General features: G+C 45.2%; 1 protein-coding gene across 1 annotated transcript; it reads right to left on the minus strand.

Annotated features, from left to right (window-relative positions):
* Positions 1 to 1,041: 1,041 nt before the first annotated feature.
* dnaaf3l (dynein axonemal assembly factor 3 like) lies at positions 1,042 to 23,883 on the minus strand. Its single transcript, XM_078237081.1, has 11 exons — positions 23,802 to 23,883; positions 20,779 to 20,921; positions 18,683 to 18,776; positions 18,388 to 18,545; positions 15,509 to 15,685; positions 13,909 to 14,031; positions 9,496 to 9,618; positions 5,764 to 6,043; positions 4,601 to 4,715; positions 2,707 to 2,781; positions 1,042 to 1,189 (listed from the first exon to the last, which is right to left on the minus strand). The coding sequence occupies exons 1-11, from the start codon at positions 23,881 to 23,883 to the stop codon at positions 1,042 to 1,044; spliced, it is 1,518 nt and encodes a 505-aa protein (XP_078093207.1).
* Between the last annotated feature and the right edge of the window lie 1,688 nt (positions 23,884 to 25,571).

Raw genomic sequence — 25,571 nt, forward strand, 5'->3', positions numbered from 1 at the left:
TGGCTAATCCATCTAACCTACACATCTGTGGGAGGAAACTGGAACACCTGGGGGAAATCCACGCAGACAAGGGGAGAACGCGCAAATACAGACATAAACCCAAGGGCGGAATTGAACCTGGGTCCCTGGCACTGTGAGGCAGCGGTACTAAACACTGTGCCACCGACCTGTGGAAGTTGAGTCACTGAGTCACTGAAAGACGTGCTGGTTAGGTACATTGACCCGAACAGGCCCCAGACTGTGGTGACTAGGGGAATTTCACAGTAACTTCATTGCAGTGTTAATGTAAGCCTTATTTGTGACTAACAAATAAACTTTTTAACTTTATGTTCAAGGCAGGGATCGACAGATTTCCAGATACGACTGATGTCAAGGAATATGGGGATAGCATGAGGAAAATGGCATTGAGGTGGAGATCCGCCATGATCAATTTGAATGGCAGAGCAGGCTCAAGGTCTGAATGGCCTACTCCCTACTGCTTATTGCTTTGTTCCTCAGACATCAAGCAGGAGAGGAGGGGGGGGGAGGAGAAAAGAAGTTGCAGGTAAAACAGCAGAGAAGGAGGGTCTCAGGAGGTATTTGAAGCAAGATGAAAAGTTGAAGATGGGATGGTGGGTTGGAAGTCCCAGATATTTGGGTGATTCATTACTTGGGACACTTTTAGACACAACTTATTCCCACTGAATTTTAGTTGATGCCAATGTGGAAACTGGGAAGCCTTCAACTGAAATGAAATGTTCTTAGACGCAGTCACTGTCAGAATTAATCCATTGTCATTAAGAGATCCAGATTAGTTTAAAAATACTTCAATCTTGAATTGTTATAAGTAAGCATTCTTCATCACAGCACCACAAGCTTGAAATAATAATCGATTCAGTCGTATGTTTTAAAATGTTGGTGTACTAAGACCTGGTGTGCTCCCAATAGAATGTCCCAGTGCCATCACTTCTATTGTTTAAAACATCAGGACAATCAGTACGTGACAGCAGAGACGTTTGAGGCTTCAGTTTTACGCAGCTAGCCTCTGCTGGAGGATCAAAGTTATGGGTCATTCTTCAGTTCAAACCGTGCGAACGAGTCCTTCTCGTCATCCACATTCCCGAAAGGCATAAAGTCTGCCTCCTTCGCCATTTCCGTCACGCGGCTGGAAAACTTGCCGATCAGTTCCATCCGCAGGTCGAGCATAAACCTGGTGAAGTGAAAGCAGAGTGTTTCATTTCAAACCTTTGCAACACTCACCTCCAGTCTGAGCAAGCCACAGTGTCAAAGGAACAAAATCTTACTTATCCCTGTGCAGCATGAATTGTTCAACATCTGAATAAAATTGAGAAATTAATAAACAGGATACTGATGAATGCTAAGACTGACATTTGCACTGGTTCTAGAAGTGGTTTGGTGCAAACTTTTCCTTTCAAAGAATAGAATCATAGAATCCCTACAGTGCAGAAGGAGGTCATTCGGCCCATCGAGTCTGCACGCACCACAATCCCACCCAGGCCCTATCCCCCATAGCCGCATGCATTTACCATAGCTCGTCCCCCTGACACTAAGGGAGAATTTAGCATGGCCAATCAACCTAACCCGCATACCTTTGGACTGTGCGAGGAAACCGGAGCACTGGGAGGAAACCCACGCAGACACGGGGAGAATGTGCAAACTCCACACAGACAGTGACCCAAGCCAGGAATCGAACCCGGGTCCCTGGCGCTGTAAGGCAGCAGTGCTGACCGCTGTGCCACCTTATATCAAGGCTTCATTAGGGGACGGTCAGGTATCTGGAGCTCATCATGAGCGACTTTGCAACCTCGCTCATCGTACAATGTGAGCACATTGGCCCCATCCACCTGATTACAGCATGGACATGCAACAGACCCTATTGTATGATTCCAGCGCTTGGAGGTGTGGCATTTTAACACCCTCTGTAAGTAACCCTCGACACCAATGCCACGATAGGGCCATTCTCGCAGAATGAACAGCAGAAAATGCTCCATGTTGGTAGACGGCTTAATTCTGACTGTTGAAATTCTAGCAATACCTCAGCGCGATAACTCTTTATTCCGTTGATCTGTGGCTATGCTTGGGCAAATGGGTTCGGTCACCAGGGGTAGAGACTGCCCACCGTCAATTAAATGGGCAATTGGGCCCATCAAGGAGTCAAATAAAAGTGATTTCAGGTGGCCAGCCCACTATTACAGTTGGCGGTGGGGCGGGGGGGGGGCGGAGTGGAGGGAGGGGGAACTAAGCAGCCTTTGTGTTTCAGCTAAGACCTCGAACTTCGATCCAGGGTGGGATGAAATACCAGGGCTGAGATAAAATTTAAAGAAGTGTCTGGAGACTGAGGTTTTCTGAGTTGGGCTATCGAGCATTTGAATGCACCACCTAGACACAGTTCGCTGCATTTTTGCATCACATTTAATTTGTACAGATCTGCAGCTCCCTGAGACAGCTCGACAGCAGCTGCCTTGAGGCATCCCGTTAGCAGTGTCAGCCCGCACCCTCCCTTTTTTCTTGGTGCCTGCCCTCTTCCCGCCCTCCTCGGCAGAGTTGAGCCTTTCTCAGTGCCTGTTTCAAGCCGGCTGCCCGTTAATTGGCCAGGAAACTGAAAGGAACCAAAGCAGAGCTAGCAAGTGAAGAGGGACTGAGACTCATGTCAGCGATCAGTGTAAAGATATTTAAGGGAAATATCAGAAGCCACGAAAAACTTACTTTGTTAATTCAACAATTAGAGTTGCCTGTGGTGCAGCAATCTGCTTCAACTCTGGTGTTAGCTGGTGAACCATACTGGGGAAAAAAATAGAAAATAATTAAAGAAAGATACAGAGAAAGAAAATACACAAAATAGCTTGAATGTGAAACAAGAAGAAGAACAGAAAGCAGGAGACAATGGAAGCACGAAATCATTAGATACCAAGACAGCAGACTCCACATAAGAAGAGCAGGGGAAGAATGCTGAAGAAAGATTATAAGGAAGCAAGAATATATGTAGGAATAAGGATGGCTCAGTGGTTAGCACTGTTACCTCACAGCGCCAGGGACCTGGGTTCAATTCTGGCCTTGGGTGACTGTGAAGTTTGTACGTTCTCCCCGTGCTGTGTGGGTTTCCTCCGGTTTCCTCCCACACTCCAAATATGTGCGGGTTAAGTGGATTGGCCATGGTAAATTGCCCCTTAGTGTCCCAAGATGGATTCAGCACGGTAAATGTGTGGGTTTATGGGGAAAGGGCCGAGGTGTCAGTGTATCAATCAGCAGGTGAGTGGCTCTACAGGGTTTATGGGGGGGTGCATAGAGGTGGCACAGACAGCATGAGGTGACATGGCAGAATGGAGGTGACAGTGGTGGGGGCAGCAGATCGATGTTGAGCACCCGATGAGTCGAACGGCCTCCTTCTGCGCTGCAGGGATTCTATAATACTATGAATTTGCACTAATGGAACTGCTGAAATAAAGGTATTTACAGCACAGAAAGAGAAAATACTGGAAAATCTCAACAGGTCTGACAGCATCTCTGGAGAGAGAACAGAGCCAATATTTTGAGTCGAGATGCTGTCAGACCTGTTGAGGTTATCCAGCATTTTCTGTTTTTGTTTCAGATTCCAGCATCCGCAGTAATTTGCTTTGATATAAAGGTATTTACAATACTGAGAAATAAAACACACCGGGCTGGATTTTCACAAAGCTAAGTGGATGCTGAAGGCCTTTAAAAATGATTGGCGGGACCCAGATGTGGATGTAGTGCCCCTGTTTCTGGGTGCCTTTGATGTGGTTAGTGAACAAAAGTTTGCTTTTACAACAGATTGACTACTTGAGGGGATTTACATTTTTGAATTAATTTCATAAATGAGATATTTTCTCTTAGGTTCATAGAATCATAGAAACCCTACAGTGCAGGAGGCCATTCGGCCCATCGAGTCTGCACCGACCACAATCCCAACCAGGCCCTACCCCCATATCCCTACATATTTTACCCGTTAATCCCTTTAACCTACACATCTCAGGACACTAAGGGGCAATTTTGGCATGGCCAATCGACCTAACCCGCACATCTTTGGACTGTGGGAGGAAACCGGAGCACCCGGAGGAAACCCACGCAGACACGAGGAGAATGTGCAAACTCCACACAGACAGTGACCCAAGCCGGGAATCGAACCCAGGTCCCTGGAGCTGTGAAGCAACAGTGCTAACCACTGTGCTACCGTGCATCATCACCACATATCTCCTGAGATCTGCTCATGGTTGACACCAGGTGAGTGGCTCTACAGGGTTTATGGGGGCGTGCATAGAGGTGGCACAGACAGCATGAGGTGACATGGCAGAATGGAGGCGACAGTGGTGGGGGCAGCGGATCGATGTTGAGCACTAGATCACCTAACAGCCTTTTATACAACTGGGTCAAAGTCTCAGAGAATCAAGGTGGACCTTCTAACCAGCTTCCCTTGGCATTTGCCCGTCTCGGTGGCCACCTCTGAACTGGACCCAGCTCTGTCCTGCCCCCACCTCCCCCGACTGGAAACTTCCCAAATTCATAGATCGATCAATTGATTTGGAAAGTTTCCTGACATGAGCTATCCGGCTAGATTGTGAAAATATGGTCCACAATTTACCTGCAGGAAAAATAGATCACGTTAAATCGATTAGTGTAAACGCTCTTTTTACGAAGCTCTGGTACGCAGTTCATTGGTAGGAAATGAATCTTCACATCAGGCAAAGGGAGGTAATCTGAGGGAGAGAGAGAAAAAGGTTGAGTAACTGGAATTTCTCATGTTCACCCAAGCCGACACAAGAGATGGCAGAGAACTGCTGTTGAATTAGTTACAGGAAACAAGCTTTCTTACACAGATTATGGAAACAAGGTAAGTGTTAATGCTGATATGAATTTACAGCAAGTCAGGAAGTGCTTGATTCCATGACCAGTACCACGAAGTCTGAAATACGTCATGGGTGCAAAACTGTTCCTCAACTGATGCGTTGAACTAATCCAGATACATCTACTGAAAGTCAACAGATAAGGAATCTTGTCTTTTGTTAACCCTTTCAATATGCAACTTATGTAAGTCATAGAATAACCTGTCCTGGTCCCCCTATGCCGACACTATAGTTAAGAAAGCCCACCAACGCCTCTACTTTCTCAGAAGACTAAAGAAATTTGGCATGTCCACTATGACTCTTACCAACTTTTACAGATGCACCATAGAAAGCATTCTTTCTGGTTGTATCATAGCTTGGTATGGCTCCTGCTCTGCCCAAGACCGCAAGAAACTACAAAAGGTCGTGACTGCAGCCCAATCCATCACGCAAACCAGCCTCCCATCCATTGACTTTGTCTACACTTCCCGCTGCCTCAACAAATCAGCCAGCATAATTAAGGACCCACTCACCCTGAACATTCTCTCTTCCACCTTCTTCCGTCGGGAAAAAGATACAAAAGTCTGAGGTCACGTACCAACCAACTCAAGAACAGCATCTTCCCTGCTGCTGTCAGACTTTTGAAAGGACCTACCTCGCATTAAGTTGATCTTTCTCTACACCCTAGCTATGACTGCAACACTACATTCTACACTCTCTTGTTTCCTTCTCTATGAACCGTATGCTCTGTCTATGCAGCGCGGAAGAAACGATACTTTCCACTGTATACTAATACCTGTGACAATAATAAATCAAATCAAATCAAATCAAATCAAAAAACAATTAATTATTGACAAGAATATGCCACGGGATAAATATTCTGTGTTTGACCCCCTTGCCTGAGGTTTTTTGTAAACCGTACCATATTCAGCCGTACAGCTTTCTCCACCGGACCCTGTGTTATCCATCTCATTGTTTTGCTTTACTGTTCCTTCCTCTAACACAATCTCTGGCTGTTGACTTGCAAGAGCCGATTCGTCCTTTATGTTTGAAGAGTCATTCTCTGTCTCGCCTTCCTCTTCTTCTTCTGTAATCTCACTCAAGGTGGCCTGTTCTGTTGGCTGCAGCAGTGCGTATCTCTCCTTAGCAAGCAGCTCGTGGAGCAAGGCTGTGATGTTGTACTGAGAGATATCTTGTGCTGTCTACAGAAGGGAAACATGATCAAGTCTTTTTTGTGCACTAAATCCTGACATGATGAAATTCAGCAAAGTTGCAATCGGTCGGGCACAGGCCTATGGCACAAACCTGTCCTTAATGTTGGACTCTCATTAAGATAGAGGACACAGTGGTTTATGAGAAATAGAAATGTCGCACCGCTGCAGCGGAGGTGAGATTTGCATCCTCTCCAACGCAACTCCTGGGTTTGCAAGCACTTGGGTACCATGTACACATCAGAATTCTTCATTCTCTTGGGGATGTAAGAGGCGCACAAGGAGACAGGAGATTACACTTGAGCGAGAGACAGAAGGAGTGTGGAGTTGGGAATTTGGTACTTGTGGGGATTTGGTGTACTCCATCTGATAGCTTTTTAAAATCAGTCTCTAGTAGTTGATACAAGAGAAGGAGCTGATTGGTGAGTCAGTCTACTTTACTTTCTAATCCTCAGAATCGTGGACACTTCACATGGCCTGGACGAGCACATATGCTGGAGTGTCATCAGCTACAGAAACTTGAACTGCAGGTTTTGGAACTAGAGCTGGAGTCGCTGTGGCACATCTGCGATACTGAGGACTATGTGGATACTTTCAGGGAGGTGGTAACACTACAGGTTAGGGGTGTGCAGGCAGACAGGGAATGGGTGACCACCAGAGAGTCTTGAAGGATCACCCAGGTAGTGCGGGAGTCCCCGGTCCACCTCTCACCAATTGCGTTTCATTTTGGACACCGGTGAGGACGATTTTTCCTTAGGGGAATGCAGCAAGAGCCAAGTCTGGGCGCTACAGGTAGCTCAGCTGCACAGCTAGGAAGGAAGGAGAGTGGAAGAAGAATAGGGGATTTGATAGTTAGGGGAACATTTCTGTGCCTACAGATGTAACTCTAGGACGGTGCATTGCCTCCCTGGTGCCAAGGTCAAGGATATCACAGAGCTGCTGCAGGGTATTCTTAAGGAGGAGAATGAATAGCCAGAGTTGTGGTTCACACTGGTATCAATGGCATGGGTAGAAAGAGGGATGAGTTCCTGTATCCAAATTTTAGGGAGCTAGAGAAGGCATTAAAAAGCAGGTAGTAATCTCCAGATTACTCCAGTGTCACTTATTAGTGAGCATAGAAATATGAAGTTAAAACTGTGTGGCTGGGGTGGCACGGTGGCACAGAGGCTAGCATTGATGCCTCACAGTGCCAGGGACCCGGGTTTGATTCCTGGCTTGGGTCACTGTCTGTGTGGAGTCTACACGTTCTCCCCGTGTCAGCGTGGGTTTCCTCCGGGTGTTCCGGTTTCCTTCCACAGTCTGAAAGACGTGCTGGTTAGGTGCATTGGCTGTGCTAAATTCTGCCTTAGTCTACCTGAACAGGCGCCGGAGTGTGGCGGCTGGGGGATTTTCTTCATTGCAGTGTTAATGTATGCCTACTTGTGATACTAATAAATAAACTTCAAAACTTTTGATGGTGTAGGAAGGAGAGAATCAGATTCCTGGAGCATTGGGACCAGTTCTGGGGGAGATGGGACCTCTACAAGTCAGACAGTTTGCACCTCAATGGGGTTGGGACCAATATTCCTGCTGGCTGGGTTGCTAGTGCTGTTGGGGAAGGTTTACACTAATTTGAATGGGATGAGAATCTGATCAATTGGGACAAAATCAGAAAAAGCGATAGGGCTATCAGTGAGTGAGTCTGGAAGACAGAGGAAGCCAAAGAGAGGAAATAAAAATGAGGCAGTGCTCAAGTTTATATACTTAAATGTGAGGCATAAAGCAGATGAGCTGAGGGCACAGATGGAAACATGGCAGTATTGTATCGTAGCTATTACAGCAACATGGCTTAACGAGGGGCAGTATTAGCAGCTCAACATTCCTCGTTGCAGGATTTTCAGAAGAGATAGGGAAATTAAAAGGGAGAGGTGGTAGCAATTTTGGTTAGAGAAGCTAAGGAGGAAGGATATGTTAGAGTGATGATCAACTGAGGCCATATGGATTGAGCTCAGGAACAAAAAATTTTAAAGTTTAAAGTTTATTTATTAGTGTCACAAGTAGGCTTACATTAACACCACAATGAAGTTACTGTGAAAATCCCCTAGTCGCCACATTCCGGCGCCTGTTCGGGTACACTGAGAGAGAATTTAGCACGACCAATGCACCTAACCAGCACATCTTTCGGACTGTGGAAGGAAACCAGAGCATCCAGAGGAAACTCACGCAGACACGGGGAGAACATGCAGACTCCGCAAATGGAATCCTTACATTTATTAGCTGAGGTATAGAATTTAAGGGCAGGGAGGTGATGCTGGGAATATATAAAACACTATTTAGGCTACAATTTGAGTACTGTGTGCAGTTCTGGTCACCTCACTATGGAAAGGATGATGTGGAGATGCTGGCATTGGACTGGGGTGGGCACAGTAAGAAGTCTCACAATACCAGGTTAAAGTCCAACAGATTTATTTGGAATCATGAGCTTTCGGAGCGCTGCTCCTTCATCAGGTGAGTAGGTGTCTCGCAGCTGGTCTACTGCATCCTGGGCGCAAGTTAAGAATATGGATTCTATCTTGGTTTCCAGGCTGTGGCGTCTGCTGTAGAGCTGGTGTATGAAGTGGTTGAGGAGTGTGAGAGAGGTGCGACAACAAAGTCTCTCAGCGTAGTCTGAGTTATAGGTCAACTTGAGTGGGTTTGTGATCTGTAGTCCTTTCGGAATCTTGACTGCTTTCTTGTATCTTTGTAGAAACTTGATGTCTGTGTCGATATGCGTGATCTTTTTGGAGATCCTCGGTCAGCGGTTTGTGGTGTCGGAGGTAGCCATGATGTGGAGATGCCACTCGCCTGATGAAGGAACAGCGCTCCAAAAGCTCGTGATTCCAAATAAACTTGTTGGACGTTAACCCGGTGTTGTGAGACTTCTTACTGTACAGAAAGGATGTAATTGCATTGAAGAGGGTACAGAGGAGATTTACAAGAATGTTGCCAGGACTGGAAAATCACAGCTATGAGGAAAGATTGGATAGGCGATGATTGTTCTTCTTGGAGCAGAGCAGGCTGAGGGGAGATTTGATTGAGATGTGCAAAATTGTGAGGGGCCTGGATAGAGTGGATGAGAAGGGCCTCTTTACTTTAGCACAGAGGTAAGTGACTAAGATTTAAAGTAAATTGAAAAATTAGAGGAGAGATGAGGAAATCTTTTTTTCACTCAGAGGGTGGTAGGGGTCTTGAACTCACTGCTTGAAAGGGTAGTAGAGGCAAAACCCATTTAAAAAGTGTCTAGATATGCATTTTAAGTGCAGTAACCTTCAGGGCAATGGACCAAATGCTGGAAAATAGGATTAGGCTGGGTGGCTTATTTCTCAGAGTGCGGCCTCTTTCTGTGCCATAAATGTTGTGGGATTCCATGACTGGTCTAGTAAACATACGGTCTTAATGGCAGTAAAATAGAATTGATTTGTCACCTTTACATGGATGCCATTTGCTGTCTTTAGCAAGGATTGTTCTTCAGTCTCAATTCCAAACGCAATGTATGGACTTGTGACAATATCTCCCCAGTAGCCACGGCTAGGAACCTTCTCCCCTTTCTGTAGAAAAAGAGAACGGTATTGATAAGGAATTTAGAGAGAAATGAATTTCTGTTAACAATGCCCGTGGTTGAAAACAACATCCTGTTGCCTATTACCTGCAATTGTCTCTCTCTGCTTGTTTCCCACTCCTTAATTTTCTCTTATTTTACCCTCTTCAAATTAGTATTTCTATGGTTGTCTTACTATTTGTTCTCATAACCTGTTTATAATGTGAGGTTCTTTTTTTCTCTATCCGAGTCTTCCTTTACATTGGTTTTGTCTTTTGTCTGTCTGATTTCAGTCTCTGCATGCCTCTCAGTCTTTGCCTCTTTTTCTTTTTGACTCTTGTTAAGAAAACAAAGGCAATTTTAAGGGATTTATATTTTTATTGGTAAACTTTAGAAATAAGGTTCAAGTGACACCAAAACAGAAAATGCTGGAAAATCTCAGCAGGTCTGATATCTGTGGAGACAGAACAGAGTAAACATTTTGAGTCTGGATGACCCTTCATCAAAAGTTTTAAGTAGGTCTAATTTAATGTTTCTGTGGAAGGAAGGATAAGACCTCTAGTTAGAATCATGCTGGACAAAGGTGATTGTATGTGTAATCATAGAAACCCTACAGTGCAGAAGGAGGCCATTCGGCCCATCGAGTCTGCACCAACCACAATTCCACCCAGGTCCTACCCCCACATATTTACCCGCTAATCCCTCTAACCTACGCATCTCAGGACTCTAAGGGGCAATTTTTAACCTGGCCAATCAACCTAACTCCCACATCTGTGGGAGGAAACCGGAGCACCCGGAGGAAACCCACGCAAACACGAGGAGAATGTGCAAACTCCACACAGACAGTGACCCGAGCCGGGAATCGAACCCGGGACCCTGGAGCTGTGAAGCAGCAGTGCTAACCACTGTGCTACCGTGCCGCCCCCGTGTAGGGGTTGGTTTGATTCAAACTATGCTTCTATTGTGCTTAGAGAGTGTTACGTCATGAAGAGTAAATATAGGCTGGCAGAAGTAGCAATTGTTGCTTAGCAACTGGGGCCTGTTATGGTAGAAAGGCTTTTGAGTTTAGCTGAATTTGTTTGCGGTTGAAGAGGGCACTGGGGAGTGAATGGGGCCGATTCTCCGAGCCCACTTCGCTGTTCAGCAGAGGCCGTGTAGCAGTCTTCCCGCTGGACACCATGGCCCCTGCACATCTCCAGCCGCTGGATTTCCAGCATCAGCAGCTCAGCGTCAGAAATCAGCATGGAGCTGAATTAATTATTAAAATCAATTTACATATCATTAGCGGGCCGGGGATTGAAATCTCCGGGCCCACTGGCAAATCCCATCCCACCAGGAGTGTTTCACTCCAGCGGGGTTTACCGACCCCGCTGGAATGAAGGCCCCCCAGGATGTTGGGGGTAAGGGGAGGGGTGCCCCCTGGGCAGTGCCAGTCTGGCAGTGCCAGCCTGGCCCCCTGACACTGCCCAGGTGGCAAAATGTCAATGCCCAGGGGGCACCTTGGCACTGACCACTGGACATCGGGCAGTACCAAATGGTGGGGCCAGAGGGGGGGGGGGCCTAATGGGGGCACTTGGTTGGGGTGGGGGGGTCCCGCTGCCACTCTGTATTTGGGATCATAGGCAGAGGGAGGGAGGACGGTGATCAGGGCTGGCCATCGGGGATTGCGGGGGGGTGGTCGGCCTGCTGGGGGAGTTAGGACTGCGGAGCGGGCGTGGTGGAGGTACTGCGGGGTAGGGGGGGAGGGGGGTGGTCAGGGCTGCCGGTGGGGGTGGGGGGGGGAGGAATTGGAGATCCGGACTGCCGGGGAGGGGGGGGGGCGGTTTGGAGAGATATCGAGACGTGCCGGGGTGCGGGTTGGGCAGGGCTGCCGGTGGGGGGAGAGGGGGAATCGGGAGATTGAGACAGCCGGGGGGGGGGGGGGGGGCAGGGAGAGACATCGTGGTGGGCCGGGGTGGGGGGTCAGGGCTGCCCGGTGACGTCCGGAAGGGCAGCAATTGGGGAGTAGGGAGATCGGATGGACAGCGTTGCGGGGTTGCGGTGCTACCCACCAATTGAGTTGGCCAGCGATCAGGAGGCCGGCAGTGCGGGGCTACTGCGCATGCGCCAATCTCGGCTCTGACAGATCGGCGCATGCGCAGTGGCCCACTCAACACTTTGTTGCCAGCCTCTCCAGCGGGAATAGGCCCCACCCCCTGATTTTCAGCCTGATTCACGCTCGGGCATCACAGAGTGTGGGAGATTCATTTTGAAAAATCACGCTGAAGAAAGCCGGATTTACTCCAGTTTTTACGCAAATTCGGCACTTAGAAGTTTTTTGGGAGAATAATGCTCAACACCTCTCAACTCTGCTCGGAGAAGAAAGACTGGACAGTACAAAGGGAGCTGCAAAGTGGCAGATTTCTTGAATAAACAGATAACAGTCCAGGTAACCAGGGAATTGGGATAGAAATTATATCTTAAGAACACTGAAGTTAAGAGAACAGAAACCAAGGTATTGTTCAGGAGAATTCAAGGGGGAAGCAAACAAAGCATGGTGAGTGGCAGCTGCAGTAACCAGAGCTAAAGTGGGAAAGTAGACTTCAGAAATAAATCAAAAGTTTGTTTCCATTTTAATAGAGTCTGGGAATTGACAGTTAAAGCAATTGTGAACAGTTTATACAACAGTTAGGACAAAGAAACCCTGAAAGGGAAGTGGTAAAATGTGGATGCATGATTCTGTTGAAAGTGGAGCCGAAGCTTTGCTTAAAAGAGTCATTTGGAAATCCTGGACTGGATTTCAGAATTTAAACCATTGATGGAAAGCATTATAGAGTCATAGAGGTTTACAATATGGAAACAGGCCCTTCGGCCCAACTTGTCCATGCCACCCCTTTTTTTTAATGACCAAGCTAGTCCCAACTGCTCACATTTGGCCCATATCCCTCGATAGCCACCTTACTCGTGTGACTGTCTAAACGCTTTTTAAAAGACAAAATTGTACCCGCCTCTACTCCGATGTCTGGCAGCTTGTTCCAGACACTCACCACCCTCTGTGTGAAAAAATTGCCCCTCTGGACCCTTTTGTATCTCTCCCCTCTCACTTTAAACCTATGCCCTCTAGTTTTAGACTCCGCTACCTTTGGGAAAAGATATTGACTATCTAGCTGATCTATGCCCCTCATTATTTTGTAGACCTCTATAAGATCACTCCTAAGCCTCCTACTCTCCAGAGAAAAGAGTCCCAGTCTATCCAGCCTCTCCTTATAACTCAAACCATCAAGTCCTGGTAGCATCCTAGTAAATCTTTTCTGCATTGTTGTGAAAGAAGATTTTAAAGTGTATTTTTTTGGAAATGGAGTTCTGAAGCTCCCATATGACAATCATCTGGGGGAATTTTGAGGAGACATCTGCTTGGATTCAGAGTGGACAGTATATTTGACCACAGCCAGTCTGTGTGCTTAAAGGGACTTTGTGTTAATGAGACCATTGTAACCTCAAATAAATTTGTAATCCATGTTAATCTTAAAACCTGTGTACATTTATGAAGCTTAGTGGGAAGTAAGGGAATATTGTATCATCATCCAACTTCTTATGTTTAAAATGTTTTTCTTGTTACATCTAAATAGCAGTCCTGGGAATCTGTTTCTCTGCATTTTTTAATAAAAAAGTAAAAGTTGGTCTTTTGAGCCAGGGTTTCATTTGCGATCTTCCCGTCCAGTCATTATAACATCAACTGGAATTGTAACACTCTCACCTTCTCCTTTCCTGCTCATCCAACCTCCTCCCTTCAGGACAATTATGCAGCCAATCACAAATTATTATTACTTTTTGTGGTGGAAACCTATCCTGATTTCCATAACCCCCTCCCTCCCCTCCCCCTCCCCCAAGAACTTATCCTCACCCAATGTGTGTTTTTCTGTGCACATGCACACAAACTTGTGTATTAGCAAGTCAGTGAGGTGGAAGGAACATGCAACACCTGATTCATTCCTTCAAGGGCTTGCAACAGGAAAGAGAATGGAAAATGTGATTACATGAAAGTAAGTACTTAGGGAGTTGGCCCAAAATTACTACCGATCCAACTCATCAGGTCAATCTACCTGAATTGCTATCTTCCTTGTTTAAAAAATGATGAAGGAACATTGCTTCCCCACAAATAGCAATAAAAGCTAGCCTGTCATCTAAAAGTTACTAACGTGTCCTCCCACAAATACCAATAAAACCTGCCCCCGTCATCTAAAAGTGTCCTTTTTCTTTCTACCTACATTTATACAAATTATACAAAACAGAACGTTGATTTTTACTTGAATGTACGTACGTAAGTCAAAAGCCGTCCAGAAGCCAGTGATTTGTTCGAAATATCATACAACCCCTCGCGAACCTCGAATGCCAAGCCTTTCTCTCTCCACTGATAGTATTGTCGATTGTTTATTACAGGAGCCTATAAGTTAAAAGTTTATTTATTAGTCTCAAGTAGACTTACATTCACACTGCAACGAAGTTACTGTGGAAATCCCCTAGTTGCCACACTCCGGTGCCTGTTCGGGTACACTGAGGGAGAATTTAGCATGCCCAATTCACCTAACCTCTTTGGACTGTGGGAGGAAACCGGAGCACCCGGAGGAAACCCACGCAGACACGGGGAGAACGTGCAGACTCCGCACAGACAGTAACCCAAGTCGGGTCCCTGGTGCTGTGAGGCAGCAGTGCTAACCACTGTGCCAACATGCCGCCCCTATGACAGAATGACAGTGTATGACAGAACAAAATGATGAAGAATCTTAATATGGACAGTACAACAGTGATCATTCATGACTCAATTCTGGTAAAATAAAATAAAAGCCTTGTATGGATGAAAGCTTTTAGCAAAGTCATCAACATCAACAAAGTCATCAATAGATAAAACCTATTATTTGAGAGGAGAGACTCAAACATGTCTGTGCGCCCTGAACAAATTATTCCCCAGCTTCTGCTTTACCTGAAAACTACATTTGGTTTTGGTTTCCTATGTGAAATGTTCAGGACATTGATTATCATAGAATCATGGAATTCCAACAGTGCAGAAAGAGGCCATTCAGCCCATCGAGTCTGCACCGACAACAATCCCACCCAGGGCCTAACTTCATAACCCCATGTATTTACACTGCTAATCCTTGATACTAAGAGGGAATTTAGCATGGTCAATCCACCTAACCCACACATCTTTGGACTGTGGGAGGAAACTGGAGCACCTGGAGGAAACCCATGCAGACACGGGCAGAACATGTAAACTCCACCCAGACAGTTACCCGAGGCCGGAATTGAACCCGGGTCCCTGGCGCTGTGAAGCAGCAGAGCTAACCAGGGCGTCACCATGCCACCCGACATATTCGTATTGTGTGCAAATTTTTCCCATTTGAAAGTTTCTATGTCTAAATATACAATGGAAATTGCTTAAGTAAATAGTCATTCTCATGTTACACCCTCCCAGAAGTAGTGGTGCTGCAATATCTCAGTTTTGTGCCTCCCAACTCCTCAGTCTACACTGCAGAGGAAGTCAATGCTTGAAGGAAATTTACTTTCCTGCCGTCCAAAGTGCCCTAAATTGTCAATGTCATAATTATGATTGTCCAAATCCATTTAAATAAAAAGATCAGAAGGCTCGCAGTAATGCTTTATTTACACTAACACCCAAAAAGCTTCTAACATTTTAATTCAGAAAGTATTTTGGCAATCATGCATTATCAATCCGCTGTAGCTCGAGAATCCTGTTTTTAAACACTGAAGTTTGATTTAAACCCAGGTCTTAAACATCAGAAATTTATTCTAATATAGCCGATGTCTCTACAGCACCAAATTTCTTGGCTGGTTTTAACACATGGTAAATGGGGAACATACTAAAGTGCTGAACCGCCCACCTAATAAGCTCGAATACTTACCCCTCGCTCATACAATTTCATATGCAAGTCCCAGTCATAGACTCCTTGTTTAGAGTCGTATCGGTTGCCCAAGTATTGCCTGTTTCGTATATCCCACATCCGACTGATCTGGAAAACCTTTGGATCAGGATTCCTCCAGAATTTAAAAATTGCTTCCAACTGATCTCTCTCTTTGAACTGCAAGAAAGAATCTTCAAATTTCAAATCAAACTCTTACATAAAATCATGGAGTCATAGAGGTTTACAGCATGGAAACAGGCCTTTTGGCCCAACTTGTCCATACCGCCCTTTCTGTTTTAAACTCCTAAGCTAGTCCCAATTGCCCGCATTTGGCCCATATCCCTCCATACCCATCTTATCCATGTAACTGTCTAAATGATTTTTAAAAGACAAAATTGTACCCGCCTCTAGTACTACCTCTGGCAGCTCGTTCCAGACACTCACCACCCTCTGCGTGAAAAAATTGCCACTCTGGAATCTTTTGTATCTCTCCCCTCTCACCGTAAACCTATGCCCTCTAGTTTTAGGCTCCCCTATCTTTGGGAAAAGATATTGACTATCTAGCTGACCTATGCCCCCCATTATTTTATAGACCTCTGTAAGATCACTCCTCAGCCTTCTATGCTCCAGAGAAAAAAGTCCCAGTCTATCCAGCCTCTCCTTATAACTCAAACCATCAAGTCCCGATAGCATCCTAGTAAATCGCTTCTGCACTCTTTCTAGTTTAATAATATCCTTACTATAATAGGGTGACCAGAACTGTACACACTATTCCATAGGGTGACCAGAACTGTACACACTATTCCACGTGTGGCCTTACCAATGTCTTGTACAACTTCAACAAGACGTCCCAACTCCTGTATTCAATGTTCTGACCAGTGAAATCAAGCATGCTGAAGATCGAAGAGAGAATGTCTGGGGTGCGTGGGGTCCTTGGTTACGTTGGCTGCTTTTTTGACGTAGCGGGTATTGTAAACGGAGTCAATGGATGGGAGGCTGGTTTGCGTGATGGATTGGGCTACGTTCACATCCCTTTGAGAACACTTCTTTCAGTGATACAACACCGTAGCAGGTGTTTATTTTCTATCTGGATGTTCTTCATTAATGTCTCATAGAAGATTCTTCACCACTCTGTCCACCTGTGACTCCACTTTCAAGGAGCTATGAACCTGTACTCCCTTTGTTCTGTAACTCTCCCCAGCGCCCTACCATTAACTGAGTAAGTCCTGCCCTGGTTCAATCTACCAAAATGCATCAGCTCGCATTGATCTAAATTAAACTCCATCTGCCATTCGTCAGCCCACTGGCCCAATTAATCACGATCCCGTTGCAATCCGAGATAACCTTCTTCACTGTCCACTATGCCACCAATCTTGGTGTCATCTGCAAATTTACTAACCATGCCTCTTATATTCTCATCCAAATCATTAATATGAATGACAAATAACAGTGGGCTCAGCACCGATCCCTGAGGCACACCGCTGGCCATAGGTCTCCAGTTTGAAAAACATCCCTCTACAACCACCTCTACAACAACTACTTCTGTCATCAGGCCAATTTTGTATCCATTTAGCAGGAATTTGTACATTTTGGAAAGGATTTGTTAATCAGCTTTTATACCACAGCTTCAAACTTCAATGATCTTATCTAAAGGTTCATTTAGCATAGCAAGGATCAGTAAGGACAGGCAACACCTCCTCCACGATCATCCTCAACACCGGTGCTCCACAAGGCTGTGTTCTCAGCCCCTTACTATACTCCTTATACACCTATGACTGTGTGGCCAAATTCCTCTCTAATTCGATTTTCAAGTTTGCTGACAACACCACCATAGTGGGTCGGATCTCAAACAATGATGAGACAAAGCACAGGAATGAGATAGAGAATCTGGTGAACTGGTGGGGTGACAATAATCTCCAAAGCTGGTCATGAAAGAGAAAGGGAGAAAGCGAGAGAAAACCAAATACTACTGGCAAAAGTGACATGGAAAGTCTGCTCAGGGGACATTTGTACATTTAAAATTCCGTGTACAATGCAATCTGGTTCCAATCTGTTTCCAAATATGCTCACTCATACTAATATTGTACATCAAAGAAATGAAGGCAGACAGTAAGTTTCTATAAAATGTTGCAAGTAATTAGATAAAAGAACCAAGTACAAATTTATCAAAGATAATTAAGGAAACATAAGGGGATGTTGATATTTCTGTCAGCTGCACATACCAAGCGATCATGTTTAAATTTCAATGGTGTAAAATGAGGATTTTTTTGTTAAAGTGTTGGTAATCTTCTATGAGACATTAATGAAGAACATCCAGATAGAAAATAAACACCTGCTACAGTGTTGTAACACTGAAAGAAGTGTTCTCAAAGAGATGTCAACATAGCCCAATCCATCACGCAAACCAGCCTCCCATCCATTGACTCTGTTTACAATTCCCGCTACCTCAAAAAAGCAGAGAACATAATCAAGGACGCCACGCACGCCAGACATTCTCTCTTTGATCTTCTTCCATCGGGAAACAGATACAAAAGTCTGAGATCACATACCAAGAACAGCTGCTGTAACTGTAAAAACCCTGCTGCCATCAGACTTTTGAACTTATATTAAGTTGATCTTTCTCTACACCCTAGCCATGGCTGTAACACTGCATTCTGCATCCTACTCCTTTCCTTCTCCCCTATGTACTCTATGAACAGTATGCTTTGTCTGTATAGCGTGCAAGAAACAATACTTTTCACTGTATGCCAATACATTTGACAATAATAAATCAAATCAAATCAAATCTTCCACATGTAAGTAGCACGGCTGAGCGGGGGGGGGGGGGGACTGCTTGGACCCGTGTAAGAAAGGCACTAGCGCCTATACTAGCTTGCTACCTTCAGGCCCGACATGTCAATCATTGGCAGCTTCTTGTGAAGGAAATCAAGGTCTGTTATGTAATGAATGAAAAGGTTAGCCTTGTCCTGCAGGTAGGCTGCAGTCTGACTCCGTATCAGACTATTACCAAACAACTCAAGCAGGAGTTCACTCTTTTCTGCAGAAACAGAAAGGAAAAAGCAGTCAGGATTTACAGATATTTGAAAGACTTACAATAAAGAAAAGCATCATAACTGGCGAATGAGAGTGCAGTTTTTGGTATATTTTACAACAGTGTTGTGAATACACGAATACCTTGTAAACCCATCTGTTCTGGAGACTCCAAAGCAACAGTGAGAAAAAGAAGGTGTCGGCCTATCAGCTCCAAGGTATTCTCCACAATGTAGAACTGGTATAAAAAAGAAACAAAACTGTTAACCTGCAGCAAATATGATCACAAAATAAGTAAATATATAATACAAAGTTTAAAGTCACAAGTAGGCTTACATTCACACTACAATGAAGTTACTGTGAAAATCCGCTGGTCGCCACACTCCGGCGCCTGTTCGGGTACACTGAGGGAGAATTTAGCACGGACAATGCACCCTAACCAGCACATCTTTTGGACCGTGGGAGGAAACCGGAGCACCCGGAGGAAACCCACGCAGACACAGGGAGAACGTACAGACTCCACACAGACAGTGACCCAAGCTGGGTATTGAACTTGGGTCCCCGGCGCTGTGAGGCAGCAGTGCGGACCACTGTGCCACCGTCCTGCCCCGGGAGATCTTGTGATGTTGTGGGTATTGTCACTGCCTCTGAGTCAGGAGCTCTGGGGTCGAGTCCCACTTTGGGATTTGATGGCCATGGAACGTGGTCAAACAGGTTTATTATTAAACTGCAAATCCTTCTGATACCATATTGCAGATGGTAAGGTGCGGGGGGAAGAAAGTCGCAATAATGGTCTTGTGCTGCAGTGCAACACTCTCCCCACTGAGTACAGCCTGGCAAGTTTCTTGCCAGGCTGTACTCAGTGACAAACATCCTCTTTGCTTTGAGGGACTACTAGAGAGAGAGACCTATATATATATGTTAAACAACAAAAGATATTTTTAAAAATTAACTCAATTAAATTAAAATATTGTTATATGGAGATCTCTGCTCTCTCCCTATGATCCACCCCCATGATTTCTTTTTATTCATATGTGGGACATGGGCGTTGCTGGCTGACGAGCATTTATTGTCCATCCCTAGTTGCTCTTGGAGGGCAGTTGAGAATCAACCACATTGCTGTGGCTCTGGAGTCACATGTAGGCCAGACCGGGTAAGGACGGCAGATTTCCTTCCCTAAAGGGACATTAGTGAACCAGATGGGTTTTTCCGACAATTGACAATGGGTTCATGGTCATCAGTAGATTCTTAATTCCAGTTTTCTTTTATTGAATTCAAATTCCACCATCTGCCTGGCGGGATTCGAACCCAGGTTCCCAGAACATTAGCTGAGTTTCTGGATTAATAGTCTAGCGATAACAGACTGAGCAGTCGGGGAATGGAGGGATACAAACGAATGGATTAGTTGGACCAATGAGCGGCACAGGCTTGGAGGGCCGAAGGGCCTGTTTCCTGTGCTGTACTGTTCTTTGTTATAACACTTTTGGATTAATAGTGCAGCGATAATACTACGAGGCCATTGCCTCCCCATGTGTTTTATTTACATTCAGTGATCTTCAAGACGGTCTGTAATGACCCAGGATGCAATCCTCACCAATGACTACTGTGACCGTCTATCAATATGCAACATAAGAGCAGGCAAAATTGGCTATTAATTGTATTCTCCCACATCCATGCCACATGGCCTTTGTCCCATGAGATAGAGTGGGAGAGGAAAAAAAGCCATTGTTATGATGATTGAACAACTGAAGGTTTGTTAGAAAGTGCACACACGTGAATAGGCGAGGGCAAGATTGGCTCAGCTTCTAGAGTTGAATAGCCTGATGGCATGCACTGACAGTGCAGTCAGCATCTGCGATCTGATATTTCAGCAAAAATCGCATAGTGGCACAGTGGTTAGCACTGCTGCCTCACAGCGCCAGGGACCTGGGTTCGATTCCCGGCTTGTGTCACTGTCTGTGTGGAGTTTGCGCGTTCTCCCCGTGTCTGCATGGGTTTCCTCCGGGCGCTCCGGTTTCCTCCCACAATCTGAAAGACGTGCTGGTTAGGTGCATTGACCTAAACACGCGCCGGAGTGTGGCAACTAGGGGAATTTCACAGTAACTTCATTGCAGTGTTAATGTAAGCCTTACTTGTGACTAGTAAATAAACTTTAATTTTAAATCAATCTCTTTGGGAGAGGAAGGGAGGCACAATGAGTTCAAAAAGATGATTCTGCTGTTTTCTGGTTCTTGACTTACGTTAATCTTTCTGCATGGCCAGCGGTGAGCCCGGGCGATAGTTGTTAAGAGATGTCGGCTATCACCAGCACCAACCATGAGAATATTCAGTTCAGGAACATTATCTTCTGTTAAGCTCACAGCTTTCATCGAAGCCGTTAAACCTGAGAATAAGGACAGTCAGGATTACACTAAATGCAATAAGAAGAGTTGGGTAGAGTTGAATTTGAGCAGGTTCAATGAGTAGTGCATGCCAGGAGCAGTGAATCCTCCACTTTCAACACCCGAAGGGGGTTACCACTGACCAGAAACAGAAGTCGACCAACCATATAAACACAGTGGCTACAACAGCAGATCAGAAGCTGGAAATTCTGCGGTGAGTAACTCACCTCCTGACTCCCCAAAGTCTGTCCACTATCTACAAGGCACAAGTCAGTAGTGCGGTGGAATACTCTCCACTTGTCTGGATGAGTGCAACCCCATCACTGCTCAAGAAACTCGACACCATCAAGGACAAAGCAATCTGTTTGACTGGCACCCCGACGTTCAACATTCACTCCTTCCGCCACTGATGCACAATGGCAGCAGTGTGTACCATCTACAAGATGCAGTGCAGCAACTCACCAAGGCTCTTTTGACAGATAGGGGAATTTCACTGTAACTTCATTGCAGTGTTAATGTAAGCCTTACTTGTGACTAATAAATAAACTTTACTTTTACTTTACTTTTCCAAACCCGTGACCTCTCCCACATAGAAGGATAAGGGTTGCAGATGCATGGGAACACCATCACCTGCAAGTTCCTCTTCCAAGCCACACACCATCCTGACTTGGAACTATACCATCTTGAATTCACTATCGCTGGGTTAAAATCCTGGATTTCCTTTCCTAACAGCATTGTGGGTATACCTACATCACATGGACTGCAGTGGTTGAAGGAGGCAGCTCACTACCACCTTCTCAAGGGGCAATTAGGGGTGGGCAATATATGCAGGGCTAGCCTGTGAAATAGCTTTTAAAAAGGTATTATTAAAAGTATTTCAGACGATACAAATGCCTCTATTTTCTCCACACTGTACTTCAGATGGGTTCAGTGAAGTCAGTAGATTATACATGTGTCCCGCAGTGCTACTGTAGACAGTGTTCTCAGGTGCATTTATTTTATGACGTGGAAATGCCGACGTTGGACTGTGGTAAGCACAGTAAGAAGTCTCACAACACCAGGTTAAAGTCCAACAGGTTTATTTGGTAGCACGAGCTTTCGGAGTGTCGCTCCTTCTTCAGGTGAGTGAGGAGTTGTGTTCATAAACAGGGCATATATAAACGCAAACTCAATTTACAAGATAATGGTTGGAATGCGAGTCTTTACAGGTAATCAAGTCTTAAAGGTACAGACAATGTGAGTGGAGAGAAGGTCAAGCACAGATTAAAGAGGTGTGTATTGTCTCCAGCCAGGACAGTTAGTGAGATTTTGCAAGCCCAGGCAAGTCGCGAGGGTTACAGATAGTGTGACATGAACCCAAGATCCCGGTTGAGGCCGTCCTCATGTGTGCAGAACCTGGCTATCAGTTTCTGCTCAGCGACTCTGTGTTGTCGTGTGTCGTGAAGGCCGCCTTGGAGAACAATTATTTTAGTTATACCATTAACTGCTGCCGATTAATCTGAACCACCACCTTGCTGTTCCCTGAATTATTTCAGGCTTTTATAAGCACTGGACCTCAAATGATCAACAATTCTTGAGAAAATATCAGGAGATGCCTACACTTCAGTAAGATTCACAGAAACATATTGTTTATCATGTTTAAATCACAATGATGTGAAACAAGGAATTTAGGTAGCGTATTGGCAATGTTACAGTTCAATGAGCTCTCAATGAACAACATCTGGATGGAAGATAAACCCCTGCATGCTACTGTTCCCAAGTGAAGTTTGAAAGCATTGGCACCTCAATGCACTATGAACAAAGAACAAAGAACAGTACAGCACAGGAACAGGCCCTTTGGCCCTTTAAGCCTGCGCCGATCACGTTTACCTATCTAAACCAACCTCTTATATGCTGCTATTCCGTTTGTTCATCTGCCTATCAAGATAAGTCTTAAATATGGCCAATGTAACCACCCCAACCATTAAGTTTATTATTAAATTATTAAATTAACTCATTATCAGAATATTCTAGTGCATTAGCCAGACTGACTCAAAAACAAAATGAGTAAAAACACTCATGAATATGGCATTATTTATTATAGTGTGATGGTAGAAGATAGCACTGAGGATTATCTGAGGGGCGGCACAGTGCCACAGTGGTTGGCACTGCTGCCTCACAGCGTCAGAGTTTCGGGTTCAATTCTGGCCTTGGATGACTGTCTGTTTGAAGTTTGCATATTCTCCTTGTGTCTGTGCAGGTTTCCTCTAGGTGCTCCGGTTTCCTCCCACAGTCTAAAGATGTGTAGTTAGATGGATTGGCCATGCTAAATTCTCCCTCAGTTAAGTTAAGTTTATTTAGGTTAAGTTTATTTATTAGTCACAAGTCGTCTTAAGTTAACACTGCAATGACAGTGAAAATCCCCTCGGCGCTACACTCCGGTGCTTGTTTGGGTACATTGAGGGAGAATTTGGCATGGCCAATTCACCTAACCTGCACGTCTTTGGACTGTGGGGGGAAACCGGAGCACCCGGAGGGAACCCACGCAATCATGGGGAGAATGTGCAAACTCCACACAGAGTGTGACCCAAGCCGGGAATCGAACTCGGGTTCCTGGTGCTATGAGGCAGCAGTTTTTTGAATACACTGAGGAATGCTTGTAGTGTGAAGCAAAAGCTATCGGGTGTTGCCCGCATTTCGCATGCTGCTCCATTATTATAATCTGGATTTAACAAAGAGGCAGGCACAGCTAAGTGACCCGCAATCCTGCCTCTCAATCTTACCATTAACTGATTGTAAAGTCACTTCCATTCACTTTGTTGCAATGCCAAAATGATGGAGAGTTCAATGGGAAAAATATGTTACAAAGTTGTACATTCATAAGGTTTTCAAATTCCTCTCACCTTTCTCTTGGAAATCCATTGCTGGGCTGAACCCCCACCAGGTCACTGCTCCAAACCCCTCCCCAGTGCCACAGGCTGTCATTTCTTAATGCGAAACTGAGGAATACAAGAACAATAATGTTAAATACATTGCAATGCTGTGCCAATTAAGCAGAATTAAGACTAGAGTTTCCAATGTAAGTTCCCAATTTTAAATGTCAATCACCGGCCTCCCAAGAGCTTTGAAAATTCTGCAGTAGGTACAAACTCTACCTTCTTTCGATAGTATACTTTAGTTCCTCCCTTAGCCACAATGCTGCCAGATCTAACTCACATCTCCATCAGATTGGATATTATTCACCTAACCAACTACAATAAATTATGATATCCCAGAGATTTAAAGGGTGTAAAAAGGGTGACTTATTCCCATAATTTCACGAGCTTCATAACATTTTAAAAACGTTTTTTTATTAGTCACAAGTAAGGCTTACATTAACACTGCAATGAAGTTACTGTGAAATTCCCCTAGTTGCCACACTCCGGTGCCAGTTCGAGTCAATGCACCCTAACCCGCACATCTTTCAGAATGTGGGAGGAAACCGGAGCACCCGGAGGAAACCCACGCAGACACAGGGAGAACGTGCAAACTCCACACAGACAGTGACCCAAGTCGGGAATTGAACCCGGGTCCCTGGCGCTGTGAAGCAACAGTGCTAACCACTATGTTACTGTGCCGCCTCCAGCATTTTGTTAGATGAGTTGCACCATGAGATTCAAGGAGCATATCCACCCTTAAATCAACAAGCCACAGCTTAAATACTCGACTTGGATTAAGCCAGCTTTTTAACAAAGGCTGGATGATTGAGACGGCAAATCCAATGGGAGGCAGACCACCATCTGTGTTTCTAACAGTTCCCTCTGGAAGTAACAGGGGAAACATCCCGTATGCCTGAAAATGAGCAAACCTATTGTAATAATATGCAGACACAGAACATCTGACATATTTCCTATAATTTGCACCATAGCAACACTGGACAAGAGGGATATCTGTTCGTCCCTCAGCTGAGAGAGCCAGTTGTAATATAATTAGCTCCAAACCTGTGCAAACGATGAACAAACAATTACTTAGGCTTTGGTGATTAACTTTTAAAAATAATGAAAATACTTGTCGAATTTTGGCTGACAACACTGTGGCTTCTGTATAACTACATTGCGACCAGATTCTGGGACCTGTTGCAGCTACCTTTTGGTTTGATTTGATTTATTATTATCACATGTATTAGTTATACAGTGAAAAATATTGTTTCTTGTGCACTATATAGGGGCGGCACGGTAGCACAGTGGTTAGCACTGCTGCTTCACAGCTCCAGGGTCCCAGGTTCGATTCCCGGCTCGGGTCACTGTCTGTGTGGAGTTTGCACATTCTCCTCGTGTCTGCGTGGGTTTCCTCCGGGTGCTCCGGTTTCCTCCCACAGTCCAAAGATGTGCGGGTTAGGTTGATTGGCCAGGTTAAAAATTGCCCCTTAGAGTCCTGTGATGCGTAGGTTAGTGGGATTAGCGGGTAAAATATGTGGGGGTAGGGCCTGGGTGGGATTGTGGTCGGTGCAGACTCGATGGGCCGAATGGCCTCCTTCTGCACTGTAGGGATTCTATGATTCTACTCCGATTTATAAAGGCCAATGTACCAAAGGCACTCTTTACGACCCTATCCACCTGTGACGTCACTTTTAGGGAATTCTGTACCTGTATTCCCAGATCCCTCTGTTCAACTGCACTCTTCAGAGTCCTACC

Source organism: Mustelus asterias, chromosome 21 (genome assembly GCF_964213995.1).
Source record: "Mustelus asterias chromosome 21, sMusAst1.hap1.1, whole genome shotgun sequence".
NCBI lineage: Eukaryota > Metazoa > Chordata > Chondrichthyes > Carcharhiniformes > Triakidae > Mustelus > Mustelus asterias.